Source organism: Sus scrofa, chromosome 10 (assembly GCF_000003025.6).
Source record: "Sus scrofa isolate TJ Tabasco breed Duroc chromosome 10, Sscrofa11.1, whole genome shotgun sequence".
NCBI lineage: Eukaryota > Metazoa > Chordata > Mammalia > Artiodactyla > Suidae > Sus > Sus scrofa.
Window position 1 is genome coordinate 15,145,374 of NC_010452.4, and position 15,040 is coordinate 15,160,413.

The 15,040-nt window shown below is 49.9% G+C and overlaps 1 protein-coding gene across 1 annotated transcript in view; it reads left to right on the forward strand.

Moving 5' to 3' along the window:
• The window catches only part of LOC100739202 (kinesin-like protein KIF28P), a 72,291-nt gene that overhangs the window by 14,181 nt on the left and 43,070 nt on the right, over nucleotides 1-15,040 (forward strand). The window contains 9 exon segments of the mRNA XM_005667953.2: nucleotides 536-690; nucleotides 1,594-1,705; nucleotides 3,860-3,927; nucleotides 5,755-5,864; nucleotides 6,768-6,874; nucleotides 8,852-8,942; nucleotides 10,703-10,757; nucleotides 12,512-12,635; nucleotides 14,032-14,176. Of these exon segments, the coding sequence (XP_005668010.2) occupies nucleotides 536-690; nucleotides 1,594-1,705; nucleotides 3,860-3,927; nucleotides 5,755-5,864; nucleotides 6,768-6,874; nucleotides 8,852-8,942; nucleotides 10,703-10,757; nucleotides 12,512-12,635; nucleotides 14,032-14,176 (967 nt within the window).

Genomic DNA, 15,040 nt, shown 5'->3' on the forward strand with positions numbered 1-15,040 from the left:
CTGTTTACTGGGGTCCGTAACACTATTACACCTATTAGGTGTATGCCAGGCATGGGTAGAATCATTACATGTATTACCTTTCACCCTCTTAATGGCCCAGTAATATGCTGTCATCCCTATTTACCAACTGAGAAAGTTGAAATTCTTTTTGCTCTCAGTTATGTGACTTCGAGGGAATCTGCAGCATTCTAAAATACATGTTCTCTCCACTACCTGACTGCATCATTCTGAGCAGTTACTAATTTTGCAGATTTTACAGCATATTTAAAGTGCTTGCTGATCATAGAAATACTAGAGCAATAATTTAGTATCTAATGCATCATTGGCAATAGCTTTGCAGAATTGGGAAGCGGCAACTGAGCCATTTGGGTCTAGTCATGTTATTGTCATTGTAGAGAGGATGGCATTTTAACTCATAAATTTTATTGTTATCTTTTTAAAGTGTGAAATACAATTAGGAAAAACATTTTAGAATGTAAAATAGATTGACTTCTTATGTAGCTCTAATAGCCCGACCTGTGGTGCTTTCCTATAGGTCTTCCTAGACAGAGCCCTCACCAAACAATCCAGTATTAATTTGGTGGATTTAGCTGGAAGTGAAAGGCAGAAATCTTCAGGATCTGAAGGAGACAGACTAAGGGAAGGATCACGCGTTAACTTAAGTTTAACCAATTTAGGAAACGTTATCAGGTAAATAATCAGTGGATAAATTATTTATTTGTGTCATAAAAATGACCTCAAACATCAAAATTTAGATTAATCATAACCTTTGGTTCATGACTCACTGTCATCATTGGTTCTCATTCCTGGCCCTTCTATAGATTTTATTTTAAAACTAATTCATTCCTTACTTTCTTTCTTTTTTTGCTTTTTAGGGCCACAGCCGAGGCATATTGAAGTTCCCAGGTTAGGGGTTCCATCGGAGCTACAGCCCCAACCTACATCACAGCCACAGCAACGCCGGATCCTTACGCCACTGAGCGAGGCTGGGGATTGAACCCGTGTCCTCATGGATACTAATCAGGTTCATTAACCTCTGAGACACGACAGGAACTCCCTGTTTGTCGTGTTTTCATTTTCAATTATGGTATCTATCTATTTCTGGATGATAATTCTGGGTTTGTGTCTAAATCCAGTAGATGAATTTTTATTGTTTTATTTTTATTTTGAGGCTTTGTAGGGCCGCAGCCTAACAGGGAAAGGCAAGAAAAGAACTTACACCCATTCCCCACAACCATCTTCACGCTGCTCGCCTCTCCCCCTCTCCCTCAGGTGGCAGCCCTTCTCCTCACACAAATTTCCAAGGCTCTGGGCTTTCTCGCAGGATTTAATGTGTTAGGGACTCAGACCTGGCTTCTCTCTGTTGGGGTTTCCCCATGACCTTGGAGGGGACCAGCCGCCTGCGCTGCTCTCTTGCTTCGGCGCCTTTATACAGAGGCGGTCTCAGCTCTAGGATGTGCCTCTGACTCATGTCTTTGGTACATGGGGTTGGCGAGGGGATTGGAGGGGTGTTGCTGACTTAGCCACAGGGAGGCAGTTTTGTTCTTGATATATTAAAAACGCTCCATGCTTTCCTGTTTCCTTTGGATTCAGTGCTCTGGCCGATGCTGCCTTGGGGAAGAAAGTCTTGCACATCCCCTACCGAGCCTCTGTCCTGACCAAACTGCTCCAGTCAGCTCTGGGTGGCAACAGCAGAACCACTTTGGTAAAATGACTTTCTTACCACATTTTAGACTGTTTAGACTGACAGAGCTGTCATTATTGCTGTTGTTAGTGTTTTTGTTTGTTTCTTTGGTTTAGGGCCGCACCCACGCCATATGGAAGTTCCCAGGCTAGGGGTCGAATTGGAGCTGCAGCTGCTGGTCTATACCACAGCCACAGCAAGGCCAGATCCAAGCTGCGTCTGTGACCTACAGAATCTCAATGCACCAATCAGGGCCTGAGATCGAATCCACGTCCGGGTCCGTTACTGCTGAGCCACAATGGGAATGCCTGGTGTTATTATTATTAAAGTTATTTTTCGTGGGCTACTGACACAGCGCTTGGCATCTATGTAGCATGTTCTTAGCTATTTTACCTCATGGCTCCTGGAGCCCTTTCTATGATAATGTTCAAATAAGGTTTCTATGTTGCTGATTTTGACTTTTTTTTTTTTTTTTTTTTTTGCTTTTTAGGGCCACACCCACAGCATATGGAGGTTTCCAGGCTAGGAGTCAAATTGGTTCCTAGTTGGATTCGTTTCTGCTGTGCCACAATGGGAACTCCGAATTTTTTTAATTTATTCTTTTCTGTAGTTTCCAGGCTCTCTACAAAGGACATGTCTTATTTTCACGATCAGGAAAAACCTCATACAGTTAGAAAAAATAAGCCTTGCGATGTCACATTATTCTAAATCAACCCTCCTTCCATGACAAGACTGTAGCTTAGTGTGACTGTTTTAGACACTAGGTGGGTATGTGAGCTGGAGAGTAGCTGAATCATGTCATCTCAGCAAAGACTCCAGAGTAGCTGAATCATGTCATCTCAGCAAAGACTCCAGACTCATTGAAAGTTGTCCAAGTGGGGACAGCGTGCCGTGTGTTAGCTCAGGGCGCTCTGCTCTCCAGCTTTGGGTGTGGGAAGAAACAGAATCAGGCAAACTCTGCCTCCAGCCTCCCATCTGCGGGCCTGGGGAGGAGAGAAATGCTTACTGCTGGACCTGTCTTTTATCATTGATTCTTGCCTAGCGATTTTAAAATTCTTTCATTTTAAAGTTTTTATGGGAGTTCCCGTTGTGGCTCAGCAGTTAACAAACCCGACGAGTACCCATGAAGACACAGGTTCAATCCTTGGCCTTGCTCAATGGGTTAAGGATCTGGCATTGCTATGGCTGTGGTGTAGGCCAGCAGCTGTAGCTCCAATTCGACCCCTGGCCTGGGAACCTCCATATGCTGCAGGTGCAGCCCTAAAAAGCAAAAACAAACAAAATATCCCCTTGAAAATATGGCTGTGATGACTAAAAGAGATGATATAGTGAACAAGCTGATGGTGAAATGAAAGCTACAGCGCTAGATAAAGGATTACTCATCCTGCCCTTAGGCGCCAAACCTTGGCCTCCAGGTCCACAGATTAGGCACTGGCCCATCGGCAGTCATATTTCATCCTGTTCACACTCGCAGGGAAGTGACCCTGCCCGGCTCTGGTTCATCCAAAGGCTTATTTTCTCATTTGAATTCTAGAACAATTAAGCCAAAGTCAATCACTGGACTGGAAAGCATGTGAGTGACTGATGAGGTGTGTCATGCATTAGATGTCATACATCATGAGTGATAAGGTGTCTATTGGTCTTTGCGGTGCCAGCATTCAGCTCTTATTTAAATCCGAGAGGAAGTTTGCTGGGGACTCAGTGCTGCAGGCAGTGTGGTACAGAGATCAACTCAGGACTGGTTCGGGTACCAGCTCTGGCACTTGTCATCTGAGTGACCTTAGCATGTTATTCTTCTCTGCAGATTTCTTTTCTTTGCTTTTTTTTTTTTTTTTTTTTTTTTTGCTTTTTGGCCACCCTGTGGCATAAAGTTCCCAGGCCAGGAATCAGATCCAAGCCACAGTTGCAACCTAAGCCACAGCTGCAGCAACATTGGATCCTTAACCCACCGAGCCGGTCTAGGGATTGAACTTGTGCCCTGGAGCTCCCAAAACACCACCATCCTGTTGTGCCACAGCGGGAACTCATCAGCTGCAGCCTTCTGTCTGAGCTGTAAAGTTTAAATGATATCACAAACGACAAGATAATCCATGAATGTTAGCTCTGTAATAGCAACCACGAGAGCTCTAAACACTTACATAAACAACAAAATCTGAAACGGATATTTTTTCACAGATAGCAGCCATAAGTCCTGCTGACATCTGCTATGAGGAAACTTTATCAACATTGAGATATGCTGAAAGGTATGTTTATGACTAATTTTTAATTTCTTTTTAGGGCTGTACCCACAGCATATGGAAGTTCCCAGGCTAGGGGTCAAATCAGAGCTGCAGTTGCCAGCCTACACCACAGCCACAGCAACACCAGATCCTTGACCCACTGAGTGAGGCCAGGGATCGAACCCCACATCCTTAGTAGGGTTCATTACCACTGAGCCACACAGGAACTCCATGTTTATAAATACTTATTATCCCTAGTGGTTCCAAGTTGTAAATCTGGCAAATTCTTGCAGCACCCTTGTCCATGTTGGGTTGGTGTTTTGGAAAGGGGTCCAGGAGAAGGCAGAACAGAATTCCTTGTGCGAGAACATAAAACAGCTAAGAGGAGGGAGAGAGGCTCAGGGCCCTCCTGAGCCTGTCGTTTTGTTGCTCCAGCCCTGGATGGGGGAGAAGCCGGGCTCAAATCCACAGGAGAAAGCCCTGATCTCAATCCTGAGGTGCTTGGTACCTGTCCCCTTGCATTTTCCTGCCTGATAGCACAGCCATTCCCAGCTTCTCCTTTTGTCACATGGAACACGGGTAGAGAAGAGTGGCAGGCAGGGCGTTTGTGTGCTAATGATAAAGCTGAGGAGGTAAGAGGCACCCCTGAAGCTGTCACCAGCCCCCGCTCTGCAGCTCGCCCTGTGCTGGTTCTTGTTTCTCCAGGCCCCGCACAACAGGTTCTGCTCTTGGGAGGAGGCCTGCAGGGCTCAGCATCTCCTTCCAGGGAGGGGCTGTCACCACAGGTTCCTTCCCTTCTAACTGGCCTGGGAAACAAGGCCACCTCCTTGCCCCGGAGGTGCCAGGCCGTTGCCTAGCCGAGTTCCTGCTTTTCAAGGCAGGAGGGAGCCTGCTTCTCCTGACCCTTCTAGGAAGCTGAGGGTCTGGGGAGAGGGAACCTCTGACCAGGGGTGGAAACCAGGTGCCACCATGTGGTTTCCTCTATCCCAGGCATGTGGCAGAGAGTCTCCACCAGCTGATGAGAATCCCTTCTGCTCCATGCTGGAGCCAGGCACTCTCAGTCTGCGTTCCAGGCAGCTGGAGCTGGTGCGTGAACTGAACTTCATTTCTATTCTAACACGTCGCTGGCCATAGAATCTGACGCCATGCAAGGTGGGACCTGGACCTCCCTGCCCTGGTTGGCTCACACGCTGCGTTGGGGTGATGACCACCATCGGTCCTGGCACAGCTCTGCCCAGCATGAGGCTGAAGCTCAAAAACCATAGGTGTTGGAGTTCCTCTTGTGGCTCAGTCTTAATGAATCCAGCTAGTATCCATGAGGATGCGAGTTCGATCTCTGGCCTCGTTCAGTGGGTTAAGGATCCGGCGTTGCCATGAACTGTGGTGTAGCTTGCAGACATGGCTTGGATCTGGTGTCGCTCCATGCAGCAGTAGACAGGAGTGAGTTAGGCACCCTCCAAGCGCACCCCAGGCCGGGTGCACACGGCAGAGCAGTCACTGGCAGCCTCCAGGGTTTGTGTGCTTACCACAACATCAGTGACCGAACAGATTTCTCATCACCAACCGAGTCAGCCCAACTGAGGGACTGTGTTCAGGGCCTGGGACATAGGGACAGGGCTCCAGGCCTCCAAGGAGCTGCTCATGTTGATTTGAACTGCTGGGTGTGACTAAGTGCCTTCTAGTCTTAATGGTTTACTGGAACCTGACATGGTGGAATCTTGACTCACTTGAGGGCGAAAAGTTCCCACTTGGACAATTTGAGACCGGAGCCCAGCGTCCATCCAGTGCTTTGGTGGTGCTGCTCCAGCTGCACAAGATCCAAGGCCTGAGTGTGTGTCCACCTTTGCCCAGGGCTAAGAAGATCCGGAACAAGGCCGTGGTCAACACCTCAACCCTGGTGAAAGAGTCAAGGGCAGAGAACAGCAAACTGCTGCTCGGATGTGGAAACTCCAGAATAGCAGGTAAACTGGCTCAGGAGTCAGTGCAGGTGCCAGCCAGCAGCCAGGAGGCAGGGGACAGGAGGAGGGGCCGAGGGGGAGGTTGGGGCATCCCTGGGACTTTGTCTAGGATGATTTTGGCCTGAATGTAGATTCATATGCATTTGTTAAGAAATCATGGCCCTATCCTTTTTATTTTTTATTTTATTTTGTTTATTTTTTACATGTACATAATCCATTCTTTTTCAGGTTCTTGTCCTGCATAAGGCCATGCCCTTCATTTTTATTTTTTATTTTATTTACTTGTTGTTGTCTTTTTGGAGCTGCATCCATGGCATATGGAAGTTCCCAGGCTAGGGGTGGAATTGGGGCTGTAGCTGCCAGTCTATACCACAGCCATAGCAACACCAGATCCAAGCCACATCCACAACCTACACCACAGCTCATGGCAACCCTGGATCCTTAACCCACTGAGTGAGGCAGGGATTGCACCTGCATCCTCATGGACACTATGTTGGGTTCTTAACCAGCTGAGCCACAGGGGAACTCCAAGAGTCCCATATTTTGACTGAGAACGGAATTGAGACTTACTCTGTGCTTCACCTTTGACATTGCAGGATTTAATTTAATTAAATTAATTTATTTATTTATCTTTTAGGCCTGCACCAGTAGCATATGGAGATCCAGGCTAGGGGTCCAATTGGAACTGTAGCCACTGGCCTATGCCAGAGCCACAACATGGGATCTGAGCCGTGTCTGCGACCTACACCATAGCTCAGGGCAATTCCAGATCCTTAACCCAATGAGCGAGGCCAGAGATCGAGCCCAGGTCCTCATGGATGCTAGTCAGGTTCGTTAACCACTGAGCCACGATGGGCGCTCCTTTAATTTGATCTTAAGTTGCTTAAAATAGCTCCTTTCTTCCAGAGCTGCCAGCCTGTTTGCTGGTGGAGCCCACTGCTCAGCTGTCCTGGGCACACCAGCTGGAGCAGGCTCGGCAGGAGTGGCAGCAGCACTACGCGGCCATTGCCCAGGTGAGGTCCCAGCCCACCCCCACCCCCACCTGCTGAGGCCAACAGCCTGGGGGAGGGGCTTGCACCTTATCCAGAGATGCACTGATGCCTGAGCTGCTGCCAGGTGGAGAATCGGGGTGAGGCATAATCCGTGTACTATGTGAATGTGACATGCGATATGGGACATCTGAGTGAAATTAGTGGCAGAGTTGGGGAGAGAATGAGGGGACATGGAAGGGAAGTAGGCAGAGAGTCTTTGGTACATCTTGATGAATGAGGCTGAGGGTAGAATTCAAGGCTTGTTCATAAGTAGGGTTTGGGTAGAATTTGAGGAATACCATCATCTTCTTGGGACCACATGTTGTGAGCCTGAACCATGTGTCTATCCTGACATTCACTGCCAATTTCAGATCATAAATGGGCCGTGATGCGAACCTTGTACCTGGGCCAGGGGGATGCCTTCTCTACCTCCTGTCTACACCGCTCCGTCCACGGCCTTACTCCCCAAAGCCATGAGGCTCTGGCCAGACTCCAGTCATGGGTGGGCCAGCCCTGGAGGAGTTTAAGAGTGGCAGGAGGGATCCAGTCTAGATTACCAAAGGCTCATGAAACCAGAACCAATGTAAGCCTCAGGTGGTGGGACCTGGCAGCGGCAGGTCAGGTTAAGTTAGGATCCAAGGATTTTAGAGGTGTAGACATAATATGGCAGCACACAGCAAGCAGAAGCAACAAGAAATTACCATCCTGAGCAAGGGGTACCTGGGTTGGTGACTCGGCTTCGAGGGTCAAGTAGGATCCAGAGTGAAGAAATAGGACTCTTGTGTATGGACAGTGACAGGTGACAACCAGAAGGACTTTCATTCTCTTTACTCTTTATCAGAGCTTCAAGATTTTTTATTTATTTATTTATTTATTGCTTTTTATGGCCACACCCATAGCATATGGAAGTTCCCAGGCTAGGGATCCAATCAGACCTACAGCTACTCACCACAGCCAAGGCCACAGCCACAGCCACAGCAATGTGGGATCTGAGCAGTGTCTGCGACCTATACCTCAGCTCAGGGGCAACTCGGGATACTTAACCCGCTGAAGAAGGCAACTTGGGATACTTAACCCGCTGAAGGAGGCCAGGGATGGAACCTGCATCCTCATGGGTACTAGTCGTGTTTGTGCCACAGGAGCAACTCTAGAACTTGAAGGTTTAAAAGCTTGCACCTGCATAGTTTATTCCAGTTCTGTTTGTCTATCCTCTATAGCCGCAATATCAATCCATACCTGTATTAAAGAATGTCATGCACTAGCGTCCATGAGGACGCAGGTTCCATCCCTGGCCTTGCTCTGTGAGTTAAGGATCCGATGTTGCGGTGAGCTGTGGTGTAGGTCCCAGACGCAGCTTGGATCCCGCCTTGCTGTGGCTGTGGTGTAGGCCGGCACCTGGAGCTCCAGTTCGACCCCTCGCCTGGGAACCTCTGTATGTCGCGGGTGCAGCCCTAAAAAGACCCAAAAAAAAAAAAAAAAAAAAAAAAAAAGACTGTCATGCATTTCGGACCCAAGAGAGGGCGCTGCACAGGCCACACTTTGCCATCAACTTCTGATGGGCAAGGAGGTGGCCAGAGGTCTGGGGGAATGAGATGTCTCACTCAGTTGGCGGCCCAGTATGGGACATCGTGACAGCTGGGGACCCCGGGAGCCTGAGGAAACAGCAGAGGCGGAAAGCAAAGTGGAGGGGACCTTGCGGGAGCAGCCGGGAAGGGCGGACAGGTCGGAAGCCCGCTGTGCTTTGCAACAGTCCTGAGGGGGTGAATGCTGGCGGGCCCGCACCCCCTTCATCAGCCAAGGGTCCGGTCACACTTTCCTCCTCTGCGTCACTTTACCCAGCGAGGCGACGGGATGCCCAGACAGCCGGCTGAGGAGCGGCGGCTCGGGCGCTGAGAGAGCACCACTGCGCGTGCGCCGTGCTGCCCTCGGGTGAGGAAACCCTCTCGGTTTCTCCCACAGGAGCGGCGCTTGGTGAGGACCGTCCCTCACCTTCTCAACGTCAATGAAGACCCGCAGCTCACGGGGGTTCTCAAGCATTTCATCCAGGCTGGTACTTGCTCTTCCCCGGCCCCCCCCCCCACCCCGGGGCATGGTTCTTTTTCTCTTCAGTTTTTTTTTTTTTTTTTTTTTTATGGTAAAATACACATAACAGAAAATTCACCATGTTAATCATTTTTAAGTGCACAGTTCAGGGAGTTCCCGTTGTGGCTCACTGGGTTACAAACCCGACTAGGATCCATGAGGATGCAAGCTGGATCCCTGGCCTCGCTCAGTGGGTTGAGGATCCCGCGTGGCCGTGAGCTGCGGTGTAGGTCACAGACCCGGCTTGGATCCCGCTATGCTGTGGCTGTGGTGTAGCTCCGATGCGACCCCTAGCCTGGGAGCTTCCGGATGCCGCAGGGCGGCCCTAAAAAGGCAAAAAAAAAAAAAAGTGTATTCAGTTCAGTGGATTAAGTGCCTTCACACTTGTGCAACCATCGCCCCATCCATCCCAGACCTGTTTTTATTTTCTCAAGTTGCAACTCTGTCCGGATTGTGTGATAACGCCCCACTGGCCCGTCCCCCAGCCCCTTCGGCCACCCTCTACTTCTGTCCACCCAATACTTCTGTGAATTTGGCTCTTCCGGGTACTCCGAATAAGTGGAACCCTACAGGATTTGTTCTTTTGTGTGTAGCTTACTTCACTCAGCATAATGTCCTCCAGGCTCATCCCTGTTGAAGACTGTATCAGCTTTCTTCCCTTTCTTTTTTGAAATTTTTTGTCATTTTAGGACCACACCCGCAGCATATGGAGGTTCCCAGGTTAGGGATCGCATTGGAGCTGCAGCTGCTGGTCTACACCACAGCCACAGCAACACCAGATCCGAACCGCATCTGTGACCTACACCACAGTGCATGGCAACACCAGATCCTTAATCCATTGAACGAGGCCAGAGATCAAACTTATATCTTCATGGATACTAGTCAGGTTCTGTTCCACTGTGCCACAGCGGGAACTCTCGAGCTTTTCCTCCCTCTCTAAGGCTGAAGAATATTCCATTGTATATGTCTACCACATTCTGTTTATCCACTCATCCACTGGAAAATGGCACCCAACATCTGGCTTTCCCAAACTAGCCCTGTGCACACTCAAAACTAGCTCTGGGCACACTCAAAACAGGAGCGCCTCAAGAAGGACGCAGTGGGAGCAGCTTCTAGGAGACGGGGGAGGGGGGTGCTACTCCCAGTGCTGTCCTGGGGATCAGTCACTGGACAGAACCAGAGCGTCATAGACCAGGATCTTCCCTGTGGCCAGGCCCAGCACATCTCCTAAGGCCCCGCCTCAACACATTCTTCCTCCCATGAAGAAGGTAGAACTTTTTTCTTTTTTTGCTTTTTAGAGCTGCACCCGCAGCATGTGGAGGTTCCCAGGCTAGGGGTCGAATGAGAGCTGCAGCTGCCGGCCTATGCCAGAGCCACAACAACGTGGGATCCGAGCCACGTCTGTGGCCTACACCACAGCTCACGGCAACACCAGATCCTTAACCCACTGAGCGAGGCCAGGGATCAAACCTGCATCCTCATGGATACTAGTGGGTCTCGTTACTGCTGAGCCACAACAGGAACTTCCATAACTTTTTAAAAAGTTAGGAATATCACAGAAAAAGCAGACAGTAAGATAGTGATCCCTATGGCAAGGCAAAGTCCAAGTATCACCAGGACAGAAAACCGCAGTGGGAAAAATGGCACTTATCCCAACACCGGGCATGTTGGCTTATTAAGGTCAAATCCTGAAAAAATTGTAACATAAGTTTTCCTAATTCTCTTCAGGTTCCTGTGATGCTGGTCAGGCTGCTTCAAATGCCATCATTCTTCAAGGTTTGGGGTAAGTTTACAGGACCCTGCACCTTGTCCAGCATTAGAGATTCCAGAGGAGACTCAAAGGTCACCCAGGTATCAGCAGGCCAGGCCTCAAAGCCCTCAGGACAACAGGGAACAGGAAGTCACCAGACCTCCCTCGCCACCCACTCTAGCCTGTGTGGAAGGTCACCTCAGGAAGGGCTTTCTCCCCTCACTGAAACCCTCCTGCTGTGCTCCCTCTGTCTCCTTGGCTCTCATCTTGAGAGGCAGTAATTCTGCACAAACGGACATGAGTCAATTGAGCAGGAAATGAAGAGAGTTCAGGAAAGGCCACTACAGTGGCCCAAGGCTTTTGTGGTTCCACCACCAAGAGCAAGAGCATCCTTGGTTTGCTGTGCTCAGAGCCCCTACCAACCGGAATCATGCAAAGCCCAGACTTTGAGCGGGTCCCCACCCCAGGGGCCCCTCAGGAGCCCCTGTGGAACCCCAAGGTGGGGTCATAAATTCAGAGCCAGGTTCCACCTCTGTGGCCCCTCTCCTGGGGAGCCCACTGCTCTAGGGTCCCCCGCCACCTTCCAGGAACACTGTTTCCTGACTGCCCAGATTTCCAGCCAATAGGCTCGGTCAGCGACTGTAGAGGCAGGCCTTCCTGACCAGTTCCTCCCACATACCTCAGCCCTCCTTAGCCCACCTGGGCTCCTCGTGTGTGTGTGTGTGTGTGTGTGTGTGTGTGTGTGTGTGTGTGTGTGTGTGTGTGGCGGGGGGGGGGGGGGACTGCTGACACTAACTCCCTCTGACCACCGCCCCCAGGCGCCTTCTCCTGATTTGTCCTGGGGATGGATCATTTCCCTGGTAGACCACCCTAGTCCAACACGCAGGTCTAGAAATGGCTCAACTCCAGATGAGCTGAGGTTAAAACCTTCCCCGTAGGCTCCCTGGGCCCCAAGCAAACAAGGCTATGAATAGACACGTATCTCAACTTCCCGAACATTCCACCACAGCCAAGGAGTCCGGGAACATTCTCAAACAGTTAGGAAACTGGTTATTCAGGGCACACAGATGATATCTACTGGGCAGCCAATGTGACACCTCCGATACCCACCCCAAATCTTGTAACATCTCAAGTCTGGATATGTGTGGATAAAGACCCATAAACATTTCCATTGTGTCTCGGTGGTAATGAACCTGAGTAGTATCCATGAGGACGCAGGTTCGATCCCTGGCCTTGCTCAGTGGGTTAAGGATCCAGCGTTGCCATGGGCTGCAGTGTAGGTTGCAGATGTGGCTCAGATCTAGTGTTGCTGTGGCTGTGGTGTAGGCTGGCAGTGGCATCTCTGATTCAGCCCCTAGCCTGGAAACTTTCATATGCTGCAGGTGTGGTCCTAAAAAGATAAAACAAACAGAAAAAAATGCAGGCTCATTATTAAGTCACCTTCGCAGGTCGCTCCTGAAACAACACCCCTCTTTTCATTTCCCCTCCACTCAATCCCACCAGCCTGTGGGGTCTCTGAGGGCTCTCACTTGACCCTATGTCTCCTGGCTCCTTGCAGCCAGGGGTACTCGGTGGTGTTGGTTCTGCCAATAAACGTTTGCTTTGTTGTCTCCACACTTGAGTGTGGGGTCCCTTCCGCACCCACTGACCACAGCACACTGGAGCCCCGCGGGCCTTCCGAGGCAGCTGTAGGCTGTACCCAGTTGTGCAAATAAGAAAGCATGACAGAAACTGTTCACGAAAATCATAATTTATTTGGTCACTTAGACATGTTCTTGTTTTTTTAGAATTTCAGATAAACACGCTTCCTTCACGAATTCGGATGGCAAAGTGATGGTGACCCCACACGGCAAATGCAAGGTCATCGTTAACGGGGTCCCCATCACAACCAAGACAAAGCTGCGGCATCTGGTAAACTCTCCCGTGGAGCCAGAGGCTTCCCTAAGCCTGACCGACCCAGAGGGACCCAGAATGAGGGTGGCACGGCTGGGTGCTATGCCCCATTGTCCCCCTGCTATGGGACACTGTAATGACAAGGTCACAGCTGTGGAGTCGAGAGACCAGATACTAACTCGCTGTGCTTTCTGGAGAAGTCATTTCACCTTCCTGGACCTTAACGATAAAGCAGAGAGGGGGAAACTAGGTGAACGCTGAGATCCTTCCAGCTATAACCATGTATGGCATTGCAGGGTTTTTGTTTGGTTTTGTTTTGGTTTTTAGAGCTGCACCTCCTTCATATGGACGTTCCTAGGCTAGAAGTTGAATCAGAGCTGCAGCTGCTGGCCTACACCACAGCCACAGCAGTGCAGGATCCAAGCCATGTCTGCGACCTACACCTCAGTTCATGGCAACACTGGATCCTTAACCCACTGATTGAGGCCAGGGATTGAACCTGCATCCTCATGGATACTAGTTGGGTTCATTTCCACTGCGCCAGGACAGGAGCTCCTGACATTGTAGATTTTTAAAACCTGTCATTGAGAGGGACTGCCAGCATCTTGCCAACACCAGGCTCTCCCTGTCTCCTCCCACCCCCCTGGCCTGAGCCTCAGCACCACACCGGCTCCAGACCCCTCCCCATGCCTTTCGGATCAGCTCGTTGAATCAGACTGCTCCCATCTTGGAAATCCTTGAGTGTCTCCCTTTTAGGACATGTGAGCAAGCCGGCCCATCTCTGCCTCCCTGGACTCATGCTCTGCCGGGGCTTCCCCTGGTCACACAACCCTTGGAACACTCAACCGTCCCAGGCTCTGGTCCTCAGCAGCCTTCTCTGCCTCACGGCAGCTTAGCACACTTGAAGGGTCGCCTAGTTAGTGCACGTGGGCAGAGGTCTTCTCTGAGCCCCAGTGTAAACCTGGGCGTACACTCTGCGGAAGCCCCGCCCCTTCCTTCCCAGCATCCTTTGCAGGATGCTGTGACTGCATGTTAGGGTATCAAGTCCTGGGCGGGAATGGGGGTCTCCCTGGTCCCCACTGACTCCCGGTGCCTGTGGGATAAAGGAAGACATCAAGGAGAGCCCGTACAAAGAAGCAAGAGGCTTGTAAATCAACTATAATTTTAAAAATTTTAAATAAATTATTTACAAGCCTCTTGCTTCTTTGTGTGGGCTCTCCTTGACGCCTCTTGCTTCTTCTTTTTTTTTTTTAATAATTTAGAAGCAAGAGGGGTCCTTTCCCCCTCCCTCCCTCTTGTGTGTGGGTCTCCCCCTTGCGTACAGGAGTCACAGGTCTGCTGATTGAACCCAGAGGAGCAGGCTGACCTCGACCCCTGCCCCCTCCTAACTCTGAGTCGTGGGTTTCCTCTCTAGGACCGAATTATTTTGGGATCCAACAGCGCCTACCTCTACATCGGCTTTCCTTCTGAGCGAGGCAGTGAGGACTTGAGCAGATTCGATTATGACTTTTTCCAGTTGGAGAGAGCAGCCGCGGAGGGCGTGAGCGTGGACAAGCTTGGTGAGTGGCCCCAGGCCGACCTCTGGCATTTTCCGTGGGCAGGTGTGAAAGCAACCACTTGCCCTGTGGGTAGCTGTCCTTAAGAAAATCATCTTTCATTGTGTCAAAGTATAATGTTGAGAAAGTTAAAATACGATTTCCCTGCACATGTAGAATGAGCACATGTTAAAGATGTATTTAATTTATAAAACCCTTCCCCTGTGAATCAGGGTCAAGACGGTTCCCAGGAGGAGAGAGGAGGGCGCTGAAATGGGATTGCTGGCTTGGGCAGCACTAAGCAATGCCTTCAGGGCCATTAATCTCCTGGACAAAAATTCATTTCACTGCACCGGCTTGCTATAAATTTGCATTGGTCAGCTTAGAGTGGTCCCAATCCTTGGTCAGGAATGAGTGTACACACACCTGCGCAGTTCCCCGAGGGGACCAGAGGCTCCTGACACAGGATCTGCCAGGACATTAAAGGGCAGTCATCCTTCCACCTTATTTCCAGGTTTTGGATGACTTTTCTTGACAGCTCTTTGCCCCTGAAACCTTTTCTTTTGTGGTCACTGTGTGGCTCTCTCATGGGCACAGTTAGCTGGCCGTGCTCAGCCAGCCTGTCCTCTCAGCTCAGACGCCATCTGTCTCCGTTTCCTGGAGCTCCTTGCCGTGGCTGGAAGCATTTTGTGGGTAATTCTTAACCCTGACATTTCTTGAAAGGGACAGAAAAGTTTCTACAGGAGTGTGTGGAACTCTCAAACACACTCCACTCAAATTTCCTGTTTTAATATTTGATATTTGCTTTATTATGTATGTGTTTATATATATATACATTTATATTTATAATTTTTTCTGAACCTTTTTCTTTTTGGGGCTGCACCTATA